The following is a 19,896-nucleotide window of genomic DNA, read 5'->3' on the forward strand; positions in this document are numbered from 1 at the left end:
ACCACCAGGTTGTCTCCTGTTAATTCTGAGGACAATCATATACTGTCAATATTGAAGTATTACCAATCACATTACTATAAACTGACAATTACATGTTGTTCATCTATACAATAGGGTACTATTTTTTTTTTTTTTTTTTTAGAAGTGAAGTTGCTATAGCAGACATACCGGTTTTCTTGGCGAAAAGTTTGGATGATAGAGCTGACAGTTGACCTTTGTAAATTAGGCTGTACCAACCTGGCAGCCTCAGCCATGGTAAAGCCTCTGTTAACCACATGGTCAACAACGATGGCCCGGACTTCATTAGAGATGATGGTGCGTTGTCTTCTGCCTACATTTCTCTGAAGACCACCTCTCTGTCGAGGAGCACCACCACCTCTTCCTCTTTGTCTGTGCCCACCTCTCTGTCGAGGAGCACCACCACCTCTCTCTCTTTGTCTGTGCCCACCTCTCTGTCGAGGAGCACCACCACCTCTTCGATGAAGGTTTCCTCTCCCTACGAGTCTATCCTGCTCCATATTTGAACAGTGCAAAGTCTCAAACACAGTTCTACTTATATGGTAACTAATTGTGATCATCAGGGGGAAACGATTAGCAATTAGTATTTCTAGATTGAAAGCTCTTGCAGCAATGTGTAACTTACAAATGACCAGACAACAATCAGTCAAGTTGGAAGTCCATGGACATAATGAATGATTCATTGATTAAACATTAAGATCAGTTGAATTGAATGACAGACAAATGTATTAAACTGAATGATAAGAGATGCAAATCAAAAATTTTATAGTGATAACATTATGAAAGGCAGTAACTGTGAATGAAACATTTATTTAGATGAAACACATATTTTGTGTAGTGAAAAGGATATTTTGTCATTATGTGTATTGTACTAACACAATTGGAAATATGCTGAAATGTTTGAAAAAGGTGCACTTTTGATGATCTGTTGTGATATAAGTATGAAGAGTTTTGAAAATGTACCAATTGCTTGTGAAAACTGCGCCAAACCAATTAAAAAAAAAAAACTGTAGCATTATTTGTTACATTTATGATTGCAAATGTAGTTAGGTTACCTTTATGCCACAAAGTATCATAAAGGTAAGGTGGACGTTCTTGCTGTGTTGTGATAGGGGACTTTTTGAACTTGGGAAATTAGCCAATCTGTCATTCCCAACTTCAAACCTGACTTTCCTGTGTGGGATTTGCATGTGCACCGGCCAAAAGTTTTTAAGTGTTGATTTTTTTTAATTTTTATTCACAATAGTTATTCTTCACTGCTCATTCTTCTCTCAGGTATTGAAGGACGTGACGGCGGGGAAAGAACAGCGACGACTTCTCAAGTTCAGTGTCCCAGCATCTCCGTTGGGCCTGGTGGAGCTCACGGATGTTCCCATTGGTAAACTGACCATTGCTGAGGCCCTGAAGGCTATGGGCAGCCACCAGCACCAGCCTCAGACATGGAGCCCCGAAAAGATCGCACAAGAGTATTCTCTGGACTTGAAAGAAACTAAAGCTCTTTTAGAGTTCTTTGTCCCCTTCAAGGTTGAGATCATACCACCCAAGACTAAAAAAGCCAAGGAGATAAAGGCTGCGTAGGACTAGAGTCTCTGACATCTCTGTGGAAAATGACAGCATATTTAATTTATTTATGTATTTCAGTGTTTGTCACTGCAAGAATGAGCTGATTGAAAGCTTGGACATTACATATTGCTGACATGGAGATGAGATCATAGGAAATTTCATGGGACATATTACCAGATACAAAACACCCCTACAATAAACATGAGAATAATTCTAGATATTTAATCTTCTTTGTAATCCTATTGGTTTGTTTTATTTTCATCAGAGAACTATCTAAAACTGGGTGATGTCAATATGCAGGTGGACAACATCAAAAGGAGTCATTCAGCAGTTTGGAAAGTACATTTACTAGATTTTCTTCATAGAATGACATTCAGATGGACAGGCTCATATTTGTGTGATATGAAAGCAAGCAAGTTTAGCATAAAGATAGTAAGCAAATGGAAAAGGCTAGCACAGTTAGTGCTGGGATTCCCATCACTTGCATAACAATAAGTCCCCTGGGCATCTCACTCAGGAAACCTGATCCAAAGATGCAATTAGCAGGAGGAACTTCTCTAATTAGCTACACTAGCATCACTTCCTGAGACCTGGGTGGTGCACCAAAAACCCAGTTTGACCTAACCAAGCTTGCCTGACAAAAGCCTTGGAAAAACCAAGAACTTCCTTCAGGGATAATTGCTGTATTTTGTGTGGTTATCAGCTTTCTTTGTTAATCCGGTTTTATGTTTTGTTTTTTTGTACTTGTGTTATCATCAGTCAGTATTGAAGTTCATGTGATTGCACAATTTTATAGTTACCTGCTTCTGGTGTACAGCTGAACTTGTTAAGGTATATAGAACTCATCTCCGGGGTAGAAAACACATGTCACTTTTATAGAAAATTAGTAATTCTGTGACATTTTTTTAACATCAATACTGAGCATCATTGAAAACATTGACGTTAGCCTTAACAGATCTCGTTAACAAAACTGGGTGTAGCCAACTGTGATATTGCCAGTTGTTAGTAAAGTCATGTTTTGAACCCTTGAATATTTTAACGAACACCATCTTGATGTTGTCAAATACATATTGAGTGAGGGGTGGGTTTGTGTGTGAGTCAAACATGAACTAAAGTCTAATGTTCCTAGTAACAAAGTGACCATAATTTATGAGGAAATGGGTCAAGGGAGCTAAAAAGTCTTTTTCTCATATTTTTCTAATCAGATACAGAATTTATTTTTCGACTTCAGCTTCCATCTTTTACATACAGTCTGTGGAGGCATTGAGCTAAATCGCATATCTAAACGTAGGTCAGTAATAGGTGAAAATACAAAAGATCATGGGTCAGGTTTTATTTTTCACCAATGCAGATCACATGATAAAACGGTGCAAATTAAGTGCTATTGTTGTTTTAAGCTAATGGGTAACTCCACCTCTGTACTCATTAGAGCAAACAAATGCATACAATTCACTATCTGTGGTATTAAATACATATTTCCATTTTAGACCACTTTAAGATTCTGTTTAACTTTTGAATTGGGTTCACATGAGGAGTCAAATGTAGCTCTAGTTTGTCCTGTTTCAGAGTTATTATCCAATAATGAAAGCTATAGTCTGGGAATGAAAGTGCAGTTCCTCTAGTACTGTCACTTGTAGTAGTTACAGACCTGTTTGCTGATACTGTGCTTGTATACAGGCTTGTATGATGAGAGTAATTCCTCTGTACAAACCACACACAAAAGACAACAGCAGCAGTCTGTTTCTAACTTGTTGAAATGTTCTTTTAAAGATGTCAGACACTGTTGTGTCTAAAATGTAGCCGTTTATTACTACATATGAACTCACTGACATTTGTTCTTTTGACTTTTTTTTTTTTTTTTTTTTTTTTTCTCCATCCACCCCATCCACCAGTGTCACTGTAGATCTGGATTACTCAGCATTCCAGGTAAGACAGTGATGCTCGGAAATGTTGTTTTGCTGACAAAGGAGATGAGTCTTGTCTAACACATGGGTCCAAAGTTCTATGGATGGGGCTGTGTTTAATGCATTTTAATGTAGAAGTCAAAAATGAAGGAACATCATGGGGTATATTTATGAATGAAAACAATCCTGTGGCACTTATACCATCTGCTGCATATACGCACAATGTTTCAAATAAAAGGAAAAAAATCTTCAAATAATTGAATTTCTTGTACAGTCCAGCCACACTGCACAATATCCTGAAAACACCATGATTACTTTAGCACTAATGTACTGTCTTTGTTATCTTTACCACCCACTACATGCATCCGCACATGCCCCAAAAAGCACTTCCGCTAAAACAAGCCACGCCCCACTTGCACAGTCTATCCTTTCTATTGGTCGGTGCTCGAAACGGGGCACCTCACTAGGAATATCCACTTTTGCCCATGCCACTGGCTTCTGGGTATGTCAGTTATCAAGTAACGCAAACCTTACCAGAAACTGTGTAGCGTTATCTTCAAAATAATGCAGATAATTGATTTATAAATCAAAAATGCAGAAACAACAATTTAGCCATACGCCATGAAATTTAATTTTGAGTTAAAGCTTAGCTATTTATTTTTCAACACAATCTTAAAAAAAAATCCTTTTCATACACATTTCATTTTTAAAGATTTTGTGACAAAATTTGCAAGTACAAATAAAGTGGGACTTTTACAAGAAAAACTTGGATGTTTTTGAAAAATCATCATCAGATGATTTTTAATGCGAGGCAGCATTCTGTTTATACGTGGGGCAACTGCAACAGCATTTAAGAGCTTTTTGGGTGTACTGTTTATAACATAAATCACATGAAAACAACCAAATCAACTTTACATCCACACAAAAACACTATTTAAAAAACACAACTAGTTCTTTATTTTGAAAGGCAATATAGGAAGTAGTCGGTGTCTGCGCCTTCCCGCAGGCAGCAGCCAGTGAGAGTAGTTTGGAACCGTGTGAGGAGAATCTGGGCTCCGTACAGTAGACGCTCACATACAGTGACACTGGTACATTTGTCAGTGGAGGATGGGCTGTTCACACCTCACATATGGACGAAGAAAAACAAAGATTTGAGCAGGAAACCTTCCGTTTTCCCGCCGCGGATAAGCAGCTGTTGCTGGAAACAAAGCCGTTCTGACCAAACACGGATTTCACTTTTTTTTCTTCTGAGGCTTCATTTGTGGAGGTGGTGGCATCACCGGCCGTCGCGCTGTTGCCAAAATATATATATTTTAAAAGCTAAAACAGGGTTTTTCTCGGGTACATCAGCAGTTATGTGTCTTTCTCTACACCGACGACCATGAAGATTTTTGGGAGGTGAGATGCTCCATTTTTCCGGACTGGGCTTCAGTACTTGAGCTGCTCCTGAGCTCCAGCATGGGAGAATGAAGCAGGTAATAATATTAGCGAGTATACTGTAAACCCGACCAGCAGCGGTGTAATAATGCCATTAATAATAATAATAAATGTTGTGCTAAAACATGAATTAGGCCGTTTGTTCCGAACACCCGCTGTTCTCGTCGCTTGCATTAATGTGAAGTGTCTGTTTATTGTCTCGGTCTCTGAGCTTGAGTAGATTGCTCCAAATCACCGAATCCTGTCGAAATAAGCGGTTTCATGCTCTGTGAAACAGCCGTCGGCGAGCTGCTTCGGCCTGGCATAAATAGCTGTGAGTTGGGGGTGGATGAAGGGAAGGCCTGGTCTGAATAAGGTACTGGGCACTAATATATCATTAAGGTCGTTGTTCATCTGTCTTTGAGGGGTATCTACCGGTGCCAAGTACCAATCCAGTACCAGTGTTCAATAAGCTCCAGTCCTCAGTGCGTGGAAGAGACTGGAAACCATCCAGGGAACATCAGCCTTCACTGAAACATTCTGTTTCTGAGTTTATAAAATAAATGTAGCAAGTAAATACATACAGCAATCTAATTTTACTGTTTTTTTTTATTAATACATTTTGTTTCACAAAAGGCTAACAGTGAAACAAATTAAAGTAGTTATTCAGTGTAATTTCAGCTTGGTGTGAGGGGTGTATGGTTAAGCATAAAGTGGTTGAACCAATTAGTAAAGTTGGAGCAACCCCCACCAACCCTGACTTGATAATTGGGCTGTAATGCACGAAAAAGCAGTAAAACTGTTAAACTTGCTGCAACATCTGACTTGTGAGGCAAATATAACGCAACAGTATACTGCTGTGATTTTACATTTGCACTTCTTCGACTCAGTCTGACAGTGAAATTATACTTTGTTAAAACTGCACTATAGGTACAGCGTAGCCACAAACCCTTCTGAACCCCTTTGCTGTAACTGATGCTGTAGCCTAACATGCACTGCCCCCAAAATGTAACTACATGATGGATGATGCGGTTTGCAGCGGTTGTGATAGGCTGTTCAGTGGTGTTGATTTCTTCCATATATATATTTTGCTACGGTTTCTGCGGCTGCTATTTTTCAAAATGTCTGGAAGAGAAAGGATTAACTCAATCAGTTGACAAGAGGCAGGTAAAACCTATTATTGGTAGGCCAGTATTATGGTCTCCAGTTACGGCAGATGGCCACCCTGGTTCTGCTGGAGGTTTCTTCCTCTTAAAAGGGAGTTTTTCCTTCCCACTGTCACCAAAGTGCCTGCTCATAGGGGTTCATATTATTGTTGTGTTCTTTTCTGTATGTGTTATTGTAGGATCTAAAGCGTCCACCTTACAATTTGAAGCACCTTGAGGCTATTGTTGTTGTGATTTGGCGCTGTATAAATAAAATTGAATTGAATTGAATATTACTGACTACAGTTGTGGTCAGAAGTTTACATTCACTCATCATGATGATGACTTTAAAATAAAAGAACGAGTTTGTATTTTTGGGGGGATTTCATGTAATCCTCACAGGTTAAAAAGTATACATACAGTGTCAAATATAATCTTTTAATAAGTGGTGCCGAAGGTTCTACAGTATGTTTTAACTTGATACGGTCTGTTGTTGATTAGCGATCATGATTGACTACTCTTTCGTAATTTCTCTTTGAGAGCATTCATTGCAGTGACCCACACTCAGAATAATGGGAAAATCCAGTAAACTTATTGAAGTTCTAAGGAGAATTGTAAATTTATACAAGTTGACAAGATTTCTTGGAGTCATTTCTAAATAACTGCAGATTTCATGATTATCAGTTCAGACAATTGTGCTTAAGTACAAGTTATTCAGATGCGTCACCACTTTGCTAAGGTCTTTAAGAAGACTCAAACTGTCAGCCTCAGATGAGAGGAAATCTGTTTGGAATTCCAGGAATAATTCAGAAACTACCAAGGCTCAAGCCTGCCGTGAAGTGGAAACTGCTGGAACACCAGCGTCACTGTGTACTGTGGAGCAAGTTTGCGATAGAAGGCTCTGCTCAAAATCAACAGTTTTATGTTTGACTGAAATTTGCAGAAGCTTATATATACCAGCCAGATGCCTTCTGGAGAAAATCTTTATGGTCAGATGAGACAACGAAACGAAACGTTCAACGAAATAAGTGGATGTTAACGTCTAACTAAAACTGTATTTGCCACTCTGTCTGTATTGGCATAGGATTCATTTGACTTCTTGACCCCCAGCTTGCAGTAGGGCGGCTGAGTGTAAAGCGAATTGGCACCTCCAAATCTGAGACCATAGAGCCACAAACTCTGTGTAGTGACCACAAGATTGAAGTTGTGGATAGACGCAGTGAAAATAATCTTTCTTAACCCTTAAAGATAAGGTGAGGAGCGTGATTATTTGGGAAGAGCTTGAAGTAGAGCTGTTACTCTTCATCTACATCAAAAGGAGCCTGTTGATGTTGTTTGAGCATTTGACAAGGATACCTCCCAGACACTTCCTATATAGGGTGTTTCATGTCCCACCAGTAGGACTCCCTAGGGAAGATCCAAGACACACTAGAGAGAATATATCTCTTGGATGGCTTGGGAATCCTTTGAAGTCTCCCTGAATGAACTGAATGGAAGAAGCGGCTGGGTAGATGAAAATCTGGGCATCTTTGCCTAGACTTGAATCTTGATGGATGAACGAACCTCATCTTTATTTATATCAGATAAATGAACATTTTAAAAAGTAAAGAAGAGATAAAGAAGGTGAAACAACCTTCAACACCATTCAGTCTTTTTGCTGGTGTTCCTAATGCATTTTTTTTTTAGAAAACCAGAAACAATAAACGGCTGCTCTAGGTATAGTCAGGCAGTGCATAAACGTGTAATTAAAATAACTACACATATTAAATTATAGGGAAATCTGTTTTTTCAACGATATATCAGAATATTCCAATTTTTAGATCACCAGAAATCGGTATTAGCATTGCTAACTAATGCTAAATAAACATGAGCAAAACCAGCCAAATCTTTATTCTTCCAGAACATTTGAATGCAGACAATAAGGACACTTGGATATCTTGTGACATCTCTGCTTGATCCTCGGAACACTAATGTACTAAATGGATCTGTGGTAACATTCCTTCCACTTGTGCTTTCACTACTGTGCTAGAGCTCTTTAAGTTAGTCCCTGCTTTCCAGAGTCTGCAGTTTTTATTTTAAAAGTAATATCTCGTACTACTACTTTAAAGTGCTCCCTGTAACAGTTTCACAACGTTGTGTACAATCTGCTGCAAAGTCTATGCTTCGTTACAAATAAGCATAGGTAGATGGTGTGGGGAATTAAAGTCATGAGTCATTTGAATGCAAGACATGATATCACTGGGAAAAAAACAGTGTGAAATGTTCAAAGGTACCTAAAAACAAGGTTATACACGAGAGCCCTGGGTCGCAGGTTTCTGTCTACCTCCTCTCTGTAGCTGCTTCATTTCAAGGACATCGCAGAAACATTTATAAGACTGCAGAGATTACCAACTGTAAGAGTACAGGCAGGAGGGAAGCATTAACAGGGAAGGGCAGGAGCTAACTGGTAAGCAGCGACTGAACTTTGAAATAATAGCAAGGGATTGTCCTCTATTTGATCTCTAGATTAGAATTTTTTTTTAAAAGTGACTCTTCAAACATACTCGGGTGGGTGATCGTATAACTCTGCAGCCTGTCCAAATAATGCTATGTGAGGGGAAACACTGGTATTGCTCTCACAGACACACCAGTGTTTAACAGTGCTATTTGAAATAAACACGGTGTCTGAACTGGCTATTATTGCTGTAAAACTGGTACCTCCCAGTAACATCACGAGCACCATCGTGAGCTCACTGGGCAGCTTTCCAACAAATCTTTTCCCTCTGAGCGATTCAAGGTTACAAGATGTGTGAAAAGCTGTAAGCATATTCTCATTACATAATTGCAGTGCCTCTGCAGTTATTTAAACATTTCCCTGTCGTTCAGAACACCGAGTACCTGATCATTCATTTCCTATGCAGGATCACTTGACTGCTGGGAGACTGGAGTGGCTATTTTAACATCGTAGGTCATTGCACCCAAAAGCAGCGAACACTGCTGCCCTACCTGTTGAGGCCGACATGCAGCAGTCTACCTCACTGAATGCAGAGTTAATGAAGTGGGAACTGGGCCAAGAAGATTAAACCGGCTGCTCCTTGCTGTCCTTGTGGAAATTGTGGCAGACAATAAGCTTGTCATCAGCATATGAACAAAACAAACTCTGCCCGATTTCACTGCAGTTTATTTTTGCATTGTAGGTTTTTGTCTCCTCGGTGTGCTGAAGAGATGGCGCTATCTGTCAAATGGCTGCATATCCTAGTATCACAGCAGCACAGCTAAAGTACAGATCCCCCTAACAGGCTTAAATGCAGTGTTGTCACAGTAATTGCTCATAATTACACCGGCTTGATATTTATTTATTTATTTTTTTACACCCACACAGAACTAAAATACTAAAAAGCTTAATTTGTGTGGAAAGTTATCCTATTAACAAATGGACTCTCTGGTGCTGCCCATTTATTACATCTGGCATTTGCTGCCTATTGTAATAATACCAGCTGGCCCGCCTGCAATGCCTCCAGTGTTTATACTAGTGATAAGGGTTTTTATTGCAGTATTTGCCTTGTGTCCGGTTGAGCACTAGCTTTCTGTCACTCTCAGGGGTAAAAAAAATTGGAATAGGATTTCTTATCACAGTTTAGCCAAACACACCAGACAATGTGTTTCTTTTTGGAGACAGATTTGTCTTTCTGTATTCCACTTTTAAATGTGGCTTAATTCTGTATACTGGAAAATAAACTTTATGTTAATTATTTCAAAGATGTAATTAGTTTAATTGGTACGTGGTTGGGGGAAGGATACAGTCAGACACACACAAAATGATGAAAAAGAAAACAGTTGCTCATCGAATTTTATTTTTGTTTAGTAAACTTTGACATTTTTCTTTCAGTTTTGTAAAAAGGTCTTGGTGAGAAAGTCGTCCTCTGCTTTATAAAGATTTCCGTCATGGTGTTGATCTGTTGTTCTAAGACAGTAAGGCTCTGTGTTTTTGATTGCTTAAAAAAACTGAAATGAGTCATATTTTACTCAGGCACCAATCTTTTGGCAGAAACATCCTATTTTATTACAGTAGCATGAAATCTTTAAGGACTCCGTGTCCTTGGAGCTGTGTTCAAATTTTACATAGTATTTCAAAAAGTATTTTGGAATAATATTTTTCTGCTTGTTCAGAAAAATGGAATTCATAATGGAATTCTAACATATTTTCTATTTTTGTCTTAAGGTCTTGCTACCATGAAGATGGTGCCGTGTGGCCTTGGGGACATGATATCCGCGTGTCTGCCATCAGATTTTATGTGAACTCTCATGCAATGATGCCTGCTCACCCTGGAGAAGAATGGTTCTCTCCACTACCATTCCCCTTCTGGATACAGGGGACATTAATGGCCGTTTCTGCTGCGTCGTTACGAGGTTGCTGAACCTTTCTGAGAGGCTACCAATGGAAGACCTCTCCGAGGCAAACGTTTCCCTGGGCTCCGGGTCTCCCTCGGAGCCGGTCACCCCAACGGCAAATGCTCTGGAAATCCAGCAAGGTGTTGGCCTACCTCTGCAGATCTTCTTCTGCTTTGTCATGGCAGTCATCCTTTTAGTGGCGCTGTCAGGAAACATAGTAGTGTGCCTGATGGTGTACCAGAGGTCTGCCATGCGTTCAGCCATCAACATTCTGCTGGCTAGTCTGGCATTTGCGGACATGATGCTGGCCATCTTGAACATGCCCTTTGCTCTGGTTACTGTGGTGACCACCAATTGGATTTTTGGAGATGTTTTCTGCCGCGTTTCAGCCATGTTCTTTTGGTTTTTTGTTATGGAAGGAGCAGCTGTACTGCTTATAATAAGCATTGATCGTTTTCTTATTATTGTCCAGAAGCAAGATAAGCTGAGCCCACAGAGAGCCAAGCTGCTCATAGTGGTCACATGGGGACTCTCGTTCATTTTCACTTTCCCCCTAGCTGTTGGCTCACCTCCCTTACAGATCCCACCCAGAGCTCCTCAGTGTATATTTGGCTACAGCAGTGATCCCGGTTACCACGCCTATGTGTTGATATTAACGCTAGTTTTTTTCTTCTTGCCTTTCACGGTCATGCTATACACATTCATGGGCATCCTCAACACCATCCGCCACAATGCCATTCGCATCCATAGCCACACAGACAGCGTCTGTCTGAGCCAGGCCAGCAAACTGGGCCTCCTCAGCCTCCAGAAGCCCTTCAAGATGAACATAGACATGAGCTTCAAGACCCGTGCCTTCACCACCATCCTCATCCTCTTCTCCGTGTTTACAGCATGCTGGGCACCCTTCACTGCCTTCAGCTTGGTAACTACCTTCAGTGACAGGTTCTACCACAAAGACAGCTTTTTTCAAATCAGCACATGGGTATTGTGGTTGTGCTACCTCAAGTCAGCCCTCAATCCTCTTATTTACTACTGGCGGATCAAGAAGTTCCGCGACGCCTGCCTCGATCTGATGCCCAAATACTTCAAGTTTCTTCCTCAGCTGCCAGGCAACACAAAGAGGCGCATACAGCCAAGTGCTGTGTATATATGTGGAGAGCATCGCTCTGTGGTATAAGGCATAACTCCTCTCTGAAACACTGTTAAAATGCATCTTATCTCACTAGGGTTTTCTCATGGTTTACTTCTCTTAGCAGGCTATAAGACTGAGGTTAGCACTGCATTAAAAATATAAGGGGGCTGAGGTGGAATGGGTTATTGCTACAGAAGCCAGACTGAAGATCCAATCCGGGAGGTACACGGTGAGTCCAACATCCCAGAGATTTAAAGGTTGTCAGATGAGAAATCGCAAAATTTCCAGTATAAGACCTCATTGTCAGTACTGAAACTGTACTTTATAAGTTGTTGTTTTTTAAAACATCAAATGTGAAGGTGAGGATTCTTCATCAACAAAGATTTGGTTGAGCTTTAGTTTCCACAAGAAGTAGCAACAGTCAGTCATGAACAGACAGAATGGTGTTTGCATTTAGTGGTTAAAAGTTACGTATGTTGGGCAGGAAATTCAGAGTGAGGCGATCCTTTTGAAAGGCAAAAAGGTCATGTGTGCACCATGGCTTAAGTCAGGGGTGTCCAACTCCAAGCCTCAAGGGCCGGTGTTCTGCAGGTTTTAGATGTGTCCTTGATCCAACACAGCTGATTTAAATGGTTAAATTACCTCCTCAACGTGTCTTGAAGATATTCAGAGGCCTGGTAATGAACTAATCATTTGATTCAGGTGTGTTGGCCCAGGGTGATATCTAAAACCTGCAGGACACCAGCCCTCGAGGCCTGGAGTTGGACGCCCCTGGCTTAAGTAAACATAAATAGCCATTCAGGATGACTGATTGTGGCAACAGTTAGTAGACACACCTTTAGAATCATTGCTGGCTTTACCAGGCAGCTTGCTTTGTGCATATGTGCACTTTAAGGTTTGTTGTGGTAGTTTTTCTGGTTAATGCAGTCTAGTATTAAACACAATACTATTTAATGAGCTTCTTTGTCATTCCTAAGACTCAAACCACTCAAGCTACTTATTGATTCACACATAAAAAAACAAGAAAAAAGAGAGTTGATGTGAGGATAAAGTCAAAGATTGACCAACAATGAACCCATGATTCATTCCATCTGTTGGCTTTTACATTAGAAAAGAAAGAAATTCCATCTAAAAACAAATAATAAATACCTGGGGGGCTTTTAACTAAACTGGGTAGACTTCAGGGATTATTGGGTGATCTAAGCTCAGGACTTGTCATTTGATGTGTTGTGTATATGATGACGACATTAAAATCGTTTTATCTGTTCGCACTTTAGGATAGGCTCAAAATATTTGATGACAAATGTGTGGTCCAAAGATTCAAAATTTTACAGGACTCAGTAGATTCAGTATCAGCTTCTGATACTTGATAGTTCTTGGCAACAGTGCCGTGGTGGAATATAACAGGCTCGACTAAAATGTGCTGAGACCCTGTACCCAACAATCCGGAGCAAGCATTTTAAATAAGCACGATTCTGTTGCTGTTAGTCAAGAATGACCTACCAGTGTGCGTGCAGTCTACCTGCTCAGTCTGTCCAGTGTGGTGGGATATGATGTTCTATTGTTGGCAAATGTTGGGTTGGATCAACTGGATGTCTTTGCAGTATCTGCCTCAAAGCCCCACAGTGGTTCAATGCAGTGTTAATGTCAGTCTGCCTTTAAATGGTCAGGGAGTGTATGAAGATTCTCAGAAAGTTGTGAGGCCTCCAACAGGTCGACGGCAACTGGACTACCATACCAAACCCCCTACAATTTGACCTATACAGCAGCCTTTAGGGTAATGGGAATCTTTAGGTTTTGTGTTGTTCATCTTTATATACAGTATATACATCTTTATATTCAAATCTATATCTGCTGTATCTCTGTGCCTATTTTCCAAATTTTAATCTTGAGCACATCTTTTGAAACACACTGGAAGTCCATTTGGCATTTGAGCCTGTAGAGCAGGGGTGTCAAACTCCAGTCCTCAAGGGCCAGTATCCTGCTTGTTTTTGAGATATCCCTGCCCTACCTGCTGCTCAGTACCTGGATCAGGTGTGCTTTGCCAATAAGAAGCTACAAGGGGAGGTTAGTTGGAAAGCAAGCAGGACAGCGGCCCTCAAGGCCTGGAGTTCGACGCCTGTGCTGTAGAGAGTCTCGACCATTCAGGAAATTCAGGAAATAACAAGTGAAATGCAACTGTTTTGTCAAAAATAATAAGATAAGACAAGTGGCTGCATATTACAGGTGAAGACACTGATCTCCACCTGCAGCAGTTTCAGAGTCTAAGCTAGTTCTAGGCCAGCTCAGGCAGTTTACAGCTGGGCTTTCACCTCACTTTTTAGTGCCAAAGTTCTTTTTTTTTGTCTTTTTTTGAGCTTAAAATCAGCCTACATTTGGCAAAAATATCACCTGAAATCAAGAACTAATACCATATAAACCGAGCCGTACTTCAGAGACCAGCTCATCTAAAACTGCAGCATTAGAGAAACCTGCTCTAAAGCCATCACTGCTGCATTTACTGAGCCCACAATCACCCACTTCTCCAAAGGTGAGACGGTGTCAGTCAGGTTTTTTTTTTTTTTGGTTTTTTTTTAAAGACATTATCTTAAGTGAAGAAGTTGTCTGAAGGAAACCATAAAAATAAACGAAAAGTCTTTATAACTCCTGAAAGGCACTGATTGGCACATGCTGTGCAAGAGAAAATGTTTTTCTTTTTGTTTCTTTTGTGTTATTTTGAGAAGATAATCTGGGCTTGGCCTGACCTTACATGTTTTGTTGCCACTGGAGTTGCGGGTAGAAGACGGTGTGTTTAGCTGTATAGAATTTGTTTTACCAGGCATGTACATTAACAGCTAAGTGGAATCTGTTTGTGGTCAGAAAGTGGCCATGACACAATTGAACGTGTGTATTTGTATTTAAATGTTTTGATTGTGCCTAATAATTAGTCCATTTGCCAGTCAGAATGCTGCTATATCTGGTGAAAATGTGCAATTTCAGTGTACTGTACTGTTGAATGTAATAAAGAAATAGACATTTCTTACCTTGGTAAACTGTTTTAAGTGGAGTTTTTGTTTAAAGCATAGTTTTGGACCCATGATGGTAGAGTGGCAGGATGTAGCCAACAAGCTTCTTCTTTGCCACAGAAGTGAGAAACCAGGGACTCAACATATAAGACTGCAGTTGCTGTAATTGCCACTTGAGGCTAGCTTGCATGTTAAAATGCCCACTTTCACAGAGGAGATGTCTTCCACCTCTCACCCCAACTGGCCGCGGCAGATGGCCGCCCCTCCATGAGCCTGGTTCTGCTGGAGGTTTCTTACTGTTAAAAGGGAGTTTTCCCTTCCCACTGTCGCCAAAGTGCTTGCTCATAGGGGGTCATATGATTGTTGGGCATTTCTCTGTATGTATTATGGTCGGGTCTACCTTACAATATAAAGGACCTTGTTTACAGCCTCATAAAATAACTGAATATAGTTTTGGTCTCTATAACCAATTCACCTTTCATGATAACTTCATGTGGAGTAATGTATCACATAGCCTACTCTGTGACCCGACGCGCACCTCCCTAGAAATGTAGTTACACGTCATCTCTGTGCAGCCACACACACATATGAGTGTGTGGCTGCTGATACCCTTTGATACTGAAAACGCATCTGTATTATTAATTAATGTATTCAGCTTTCTCTTTTCTTTGTGATCGCTGTATGTTTAAGGCATCATATATGGGAACCAAGTGTTTATGTGACTATGCCTCTTTGCAAACTCTGCCTTCATTACCCTCCTTCCGATGCATCATCCGTGTCTTCTCTTTCCACTCAGGGACTCCACTTCCTGTCATCATCTCCACTGAGTGCTTATTATCTAGATGATCAGGTACTCCTCATATATTCCTCATATATGGCCCCACTTAGATAAAAGTATGCATCATTTTCTCAGTAACCTTTTCTGATATACCAAGTCCTATGTCATGGTCAAAGTCACCAACAGCAACATCTCTTTCCTGAAACGGTGTCCTTGTTCCTGTGTGTGTCAGCTCTGTGCATAATTCATGCATTGAATTATGCACATGTCTGAACCAGGAACCAGGAACTCTGCTTTAGTGACTGTTCAGTTCATTGAGTTTGACTATTCGATATATTCTTGTTTACCTTGTATAATTACTCAGTAAGCTAACTACCACCCCCATATGCCTTTTGCAAAAATGACATCACAATCTACTTTTAATAACTGTGAAGAGCATCTTCATTAGCAAGTATCACAAGGTTAAAATGGCAAATGTGATCTCTTCTGTCAAGTGTTTTAACTCTATTTTTCCTGCTACTGCTACACGTGTAATATCGATCTTTTTCTGTGAGAATCATCAACATGGAGTTTAATCCAACCTTGAATTTGGGCAAAACCCTAACCAAAAAACTGGACCAGTGAGTGAAATAATAAATATGAAAGAAAGATGAAAAGAATCACTGAGTAAAAAGCAGCATAACTGGAAAGTCGGCACGAGACACAAACCAGTCTCCTGGCTGATAAACCTGTAGCTATTGCCACCGCTCTAAACTCCAGATGTGGAATTGTAGAATTGTGGGACTGGCTACATAGAAGACTTGACAGACTGCCCCAGGAGAACGTGGTGGTTGACTGCTCTACCCTGATGCTTTCATCCTGAAAGTGAAGCATAGTGGTGGTAGCATCTGCAGGGTGAATGACTGTAACTAAGGGAGTTCATGTAGAATACAGTGAAGAGTTCTAAAAGTGAAAGATTTTCAATGGTTTTTATGATGTTGTAGAAAGTCATCCTTTGGGGTGTGTGTGTGTGTGTGTGTGTGTGTGTGTGTGTGTGTGTGTGTGTGTGTGTGTGTGTGTGTGTGTGTGTGTGTGTGTGTGTGTGTGTGTGTGTGTGCATCCTGTCAGTGTAAAATAGAAATATATAAAATGACACCTGCTGTCTGATAACGTCCCATATCACAGTGAGTATGAACTACATATGGATGTTAGTAATCTGAATTTCTTTCAGAACACTCCGCCTTTAATGTCAGCCCAAAGCACATATCAAAGACAAATGTATCTGTGCAGACTGTGAGACATGAAAGCCAAGCAAATGAGATCCTGGCTGCTTGTAGCATCCTGAAGAGAACACCAACAATCCACAAAAAGGTCAGCAGGTTGTTTTTCTTAGATTGCTGACTGGCCATTTCTCTAGTGACCTCATTGACCTGCTACGGATGGATGAGGCACAGATAGACCGAACACTAAGACGAATTTGATCCCCACCACACTCTTGATTACAAAGGATGCTGTTCTTAATCATCTTCCTCCCAGGGATTCATTATGCAGGCTGCTGTGAGTAATGAGCGTGTCCAGAGCTTTGAAGCTCACTTTAATCATAGCACCGAAGACTATTACTAAGCAACAGGAACCTGCAGATGTCTCATGAGGAGGCATGGTGACAGCGGATGGATGTAGACGGGGATGTTCACCTAAGCAGATGAGGAAAAGTCAAGGGGCCACTTGTGGATATCGTTCTGTGTGTACTGCTCTTGCATTATTTCAGCTGAATGTCGCTCTGTTGACAAACTAAACAGACTCCAGTTAAGTTGTGTTTTTTGTTTTTTTTTTGCTTTGGGGCAACTGTCATTGTGATTTGGCGCTTTATAAATAAAATTGAATAAATTAAGTTGTTTCTTAGTCATAAAATAAAATCCTATTTCCAAACAAAGGGGAATGCCAGAGTTCAGTCTTCTGCTTATTTCCAACTGGCAACTTCAAGGACTATAAAGAATAAAGCTGCAGTTCCTCTAAAATACACTTGAGGCACAGTAAGTCCTCAGGGACTCACACGTTCATTGAAACAGCATTAAAAAGCATCTCTATGGCATCTATACATGATATGCATATATATCAGGAAAACATTTTTTTCTGAAGAAAATAGCTCAAATTGGCAGAAATTGAATATAATTTGACAAATATGCAATGCAATGAAAAATTTAGGGAAGGAAAATGGACCATTTATAGGATAAACAATGCAGATGCATGAACATTCTGAAACTTATGTTTTCTCGACGTATAACATATTTGGAGATGCATTTCAACAGTACAATACAAGATTTTTTAAAAAAAAAAAAATTACATGTAAAACCCCATATTAGAATTACTATAATCAAAAATTTGGATTTTGTGTAATTATAAACCTTGTTACTAGTTGTACAACAAGATTTTGACTTTCATAAATAGCTGGTTTTTAATTATATTAAATATAGAAAAAAATTTCCAAATCAAGTTGTATAATAAAACCCAACTAAAAATCTGATCATTCACATTACACCCTTGTCTGAGCTATTTAATTGTTTTTACACATGTACTTGTGCTACCTAACTTTTCATTTAGCATAAAGAATCTGCAAAAATGTATGAAATCTCAGATGGATTAAAGTTAGAAAACTATATTTTAATTATGGAGAAATTCTGTATTTTTATGTGATGGATTCTATTATTTTACAGCATTTGTCTGGTGGCACAGCTGCCAGGTTGTTGTACATTAATAGTTATTTTTTACACATTTCATTCTTTCTTTTGTTTCTTTTTCTTTTTTTTCCTAAAACTGTGTTAGCAACTTGCTAATCAAATTTGCAGGCGTTAGCTCTTACGATACTCTCATTTCAGGGGTCAAAGTGCATATACTGAGGCATTAAAATGTGGTCCAAAAACAGCTGGACTGACTGATGTTCATTTTTTATATACAGACTATGATTTTTTTAAACAATCACAAGTTTATTAATAGTTGAAATGTTGGATTTCTTAATTTTGTGTGATTACATAAAGACTATTGTTTGAATTTGAAAGTGAATTTGAAAGTGACCTAAGCTCCTTTCTCACAGCCAATGTAAATACTTTAACATAAGGTAAAGCTGCTAACGGCTGTTGCTCACACCCACTAGTGTCCTATGAACCCTAGTGGGAAAAGGCCCTGGGATTATCTTCTGGGAATCCTTTGCATGCTATATCCTCTATGAAACACTGACACCTTAAACAAAAAATTCAGCGTTGGAAGGCTCAAGTCCTTGTCTTGTTGCCCTTGGTGACAGTCATGCAGCATCCAAATCATCCTGCAAGGGCAGAGCTTAAAGTTTATAAAAATAAAAGCCTGAACCGCTTAAGCAGTGATTTGTCAGCTCATGAATCAATATGTTCACTGAGATTGGTCGGTTAGATATTAGGAATGCTTGTGCATTGCTTTAGCAAACAGTTGTTGCTATGCACTGTCAGAGCTGCCTAGTGTTATAATCATCAGCACACGATGTACAAAGGTGTATTTGAGAGAGGCTTTTAGGGCTTTATGTAAACAACAACATTGATTTTATTGACAAGATAAACATGGATTACATGGATGCTACAAGCAATTTACCCTGTGAAACTGTGTGTGGGACTAACTGCTGCCATTTGAGGCAGTCTCACTGGGGCCAAATGTGATTAAAATTGATGCATTATGTTATTTTAAAAAATATTGAATTTTGCATTTATATGAATCACCTCCATGAATCACCGTCTTATTGTGGAGGAAGGTTTTGATTCCAGAAGTTATGTTGTTTAGGTGTTTGCCCATGACAGGATCTCCCAATGCAAAATTGTCCTGGTTGATGGGCCAGATTAACTGCAGTTGGGATGACCCGTATAGTAGAACAACTGATGGTGACACCTTGCCAAGATTGGGGTTACTGGGGCAAGGCTCCAGAGAGGAGCTCATTTTTTAATTCAGTTCAGTTTCAGTTCAATTTAATCTTATTTATATAGCACCAAATTACAACAACAGTCTGGTTTAGGGATATCACCAGAACAATACCACAATACTATTCTATATCAAATTCAGAAAACACCTGGAGTACTTGTTTTTCTTGTGTACTGTGTACAAGTATGTACTCAGGCAGAAATTCCTGCAGAAATGAAGTGTGTTACAAGCTACTGGCATTATGTACTGATGAAAATTACAAATAGCATAGCAAGAACTACAAGTGGAAGATGGGGACTAGTACAGCTGCAACAATAACTCTACCACAACTCATTGATAAAAACGGTATAGTTGGCTATGGAAGTACTTTGATATCTTCAACTGCCTTGTAAACAGGCCTCAGCACATGGGTCCCAGCTGGGCTCAGCTAATGCGTCCCCCCCAAAAAAAATCCTCCAATGCACCCTCAAATATCCTAGAATGTAGGGTCCCTACATTCTAGGATATTTGAGGGTGCATTGGAGGATTTTTTTTTTTTGGAGAAGCCTGACACTTAGGCGACGTTCACACTGCAGGTCTTAATGCACTGATAATTGGCGTCTGTCTTGTGTCAGTGATGTAAAAGACAGATTTAATGCGACATGAC

General features: G+C 39.8%; 3 protein-coding genes across 4 annotated transcripts in view; 2 read left to right on the top strand and 1 right to left on the bottom strand.

The window, feature by feature from the left end:
- Positions 1 to 1,260, bottom strand: part of LOC120433338 — a 2,283-nt gene extending 1,023 nt beyond the window's left edge. The window contains exons 1-2 of the mRNA XM_039599458.1: positions 169 to 1,260; positions 1 to 25 (exon numbers count right to left, since the gene is read on the bottom strand). The exon at positions 1 to 25 is cut by the window's left edge and continues 258 nt beyond it. Coding sequence (XP_039455392.1) covers positions 1 to 25; positions 169 to 701 — 558 coding nt within the window. The 5' untranslated portion in view covers positions 702 to 1,260. The remainder of the gene's footprint in view (positions 26 to 168) is intronic.
- ndufaf4 (NADH:ubiquinone oxidoreductase complex assembly factor 4) overlaps positions 1 to 1,810 on the top strand; it is a 6,838-nt gene extending 5,028 nt beyond the window's left edge. The window contains exon 3 of the mRNA XM_031750218.2: positions 1,294 to 1,810. Coding sequence (XP_031606078.1) covers positions 1,294 to 1,596 — 303 coding nt within the window. The 3' untranslated portion in view covers positions 1,597 to 1,810. The remainder of the gene's footprint in view (positions 1 to 1,293) is intronic.
- A 2,677-nt stretch (positions 1,811 to 4,487) lies between these two features.
- On the top strand, positions 4,488 to 14,613 carry gpr63 (G protein-coupled receptor 63). Of its 2 annotated transcripts, XR_005608510.1 has the most exons (3): positions 4,488 to 4,960; positions 10,248 to 12,095; positions 12,303 to 14,613. XR_005608510.1 is itself a non-coding variant. In XM_039599491.1 (2 exons), exon 2 carries the CDS (start codon positions 10,362 to 10,364, stop codon positions 11,592 to 11,594), a length of 1,233 nt encoding a protein of 410 aa, XP_039455425.1. In that variant the 5' UTR covers positions 4,488 to 4,960; positions 10,248 to 10,361; the 3' UTR covers positions 11,595 to 12,201. The 2 variants fall into 2 exon arrangements, 1 of the variants encoding a protein (XP_039455425.1); XM_039599491.1 differs by lacking the exon at positions 12,303 to 14,613 and having other exon boundaries at positions 10,248 to 12,201.
- Positions 14,614 to 19,896: the final 5,283 nt, after the last annotated feature.

This window comes from Oreochromis aureus, linkage group 15 (assembly GCF_013358895.1).
Source record: "Oreochromis aureus strain Israel breed Guangdong linkage group 15, ZZ_aureus, whole genome shotgun sequence".
NCBI lineage: Eukaryota > Metazoa > Chordata > Actinopteri > Cichliformes > Cichlidae > Oreochromis > Oreochromis aureus.

Bases quoted from the DNA above. Each gene is read 5' to 3' on its own strand.
- gpr63 (XM_039599491.1), top strand. From the start codon at position 10,362: ATGGTTCTCTCCACTACCATTCCCCTTCTGGATACAGGGGACATTAAT.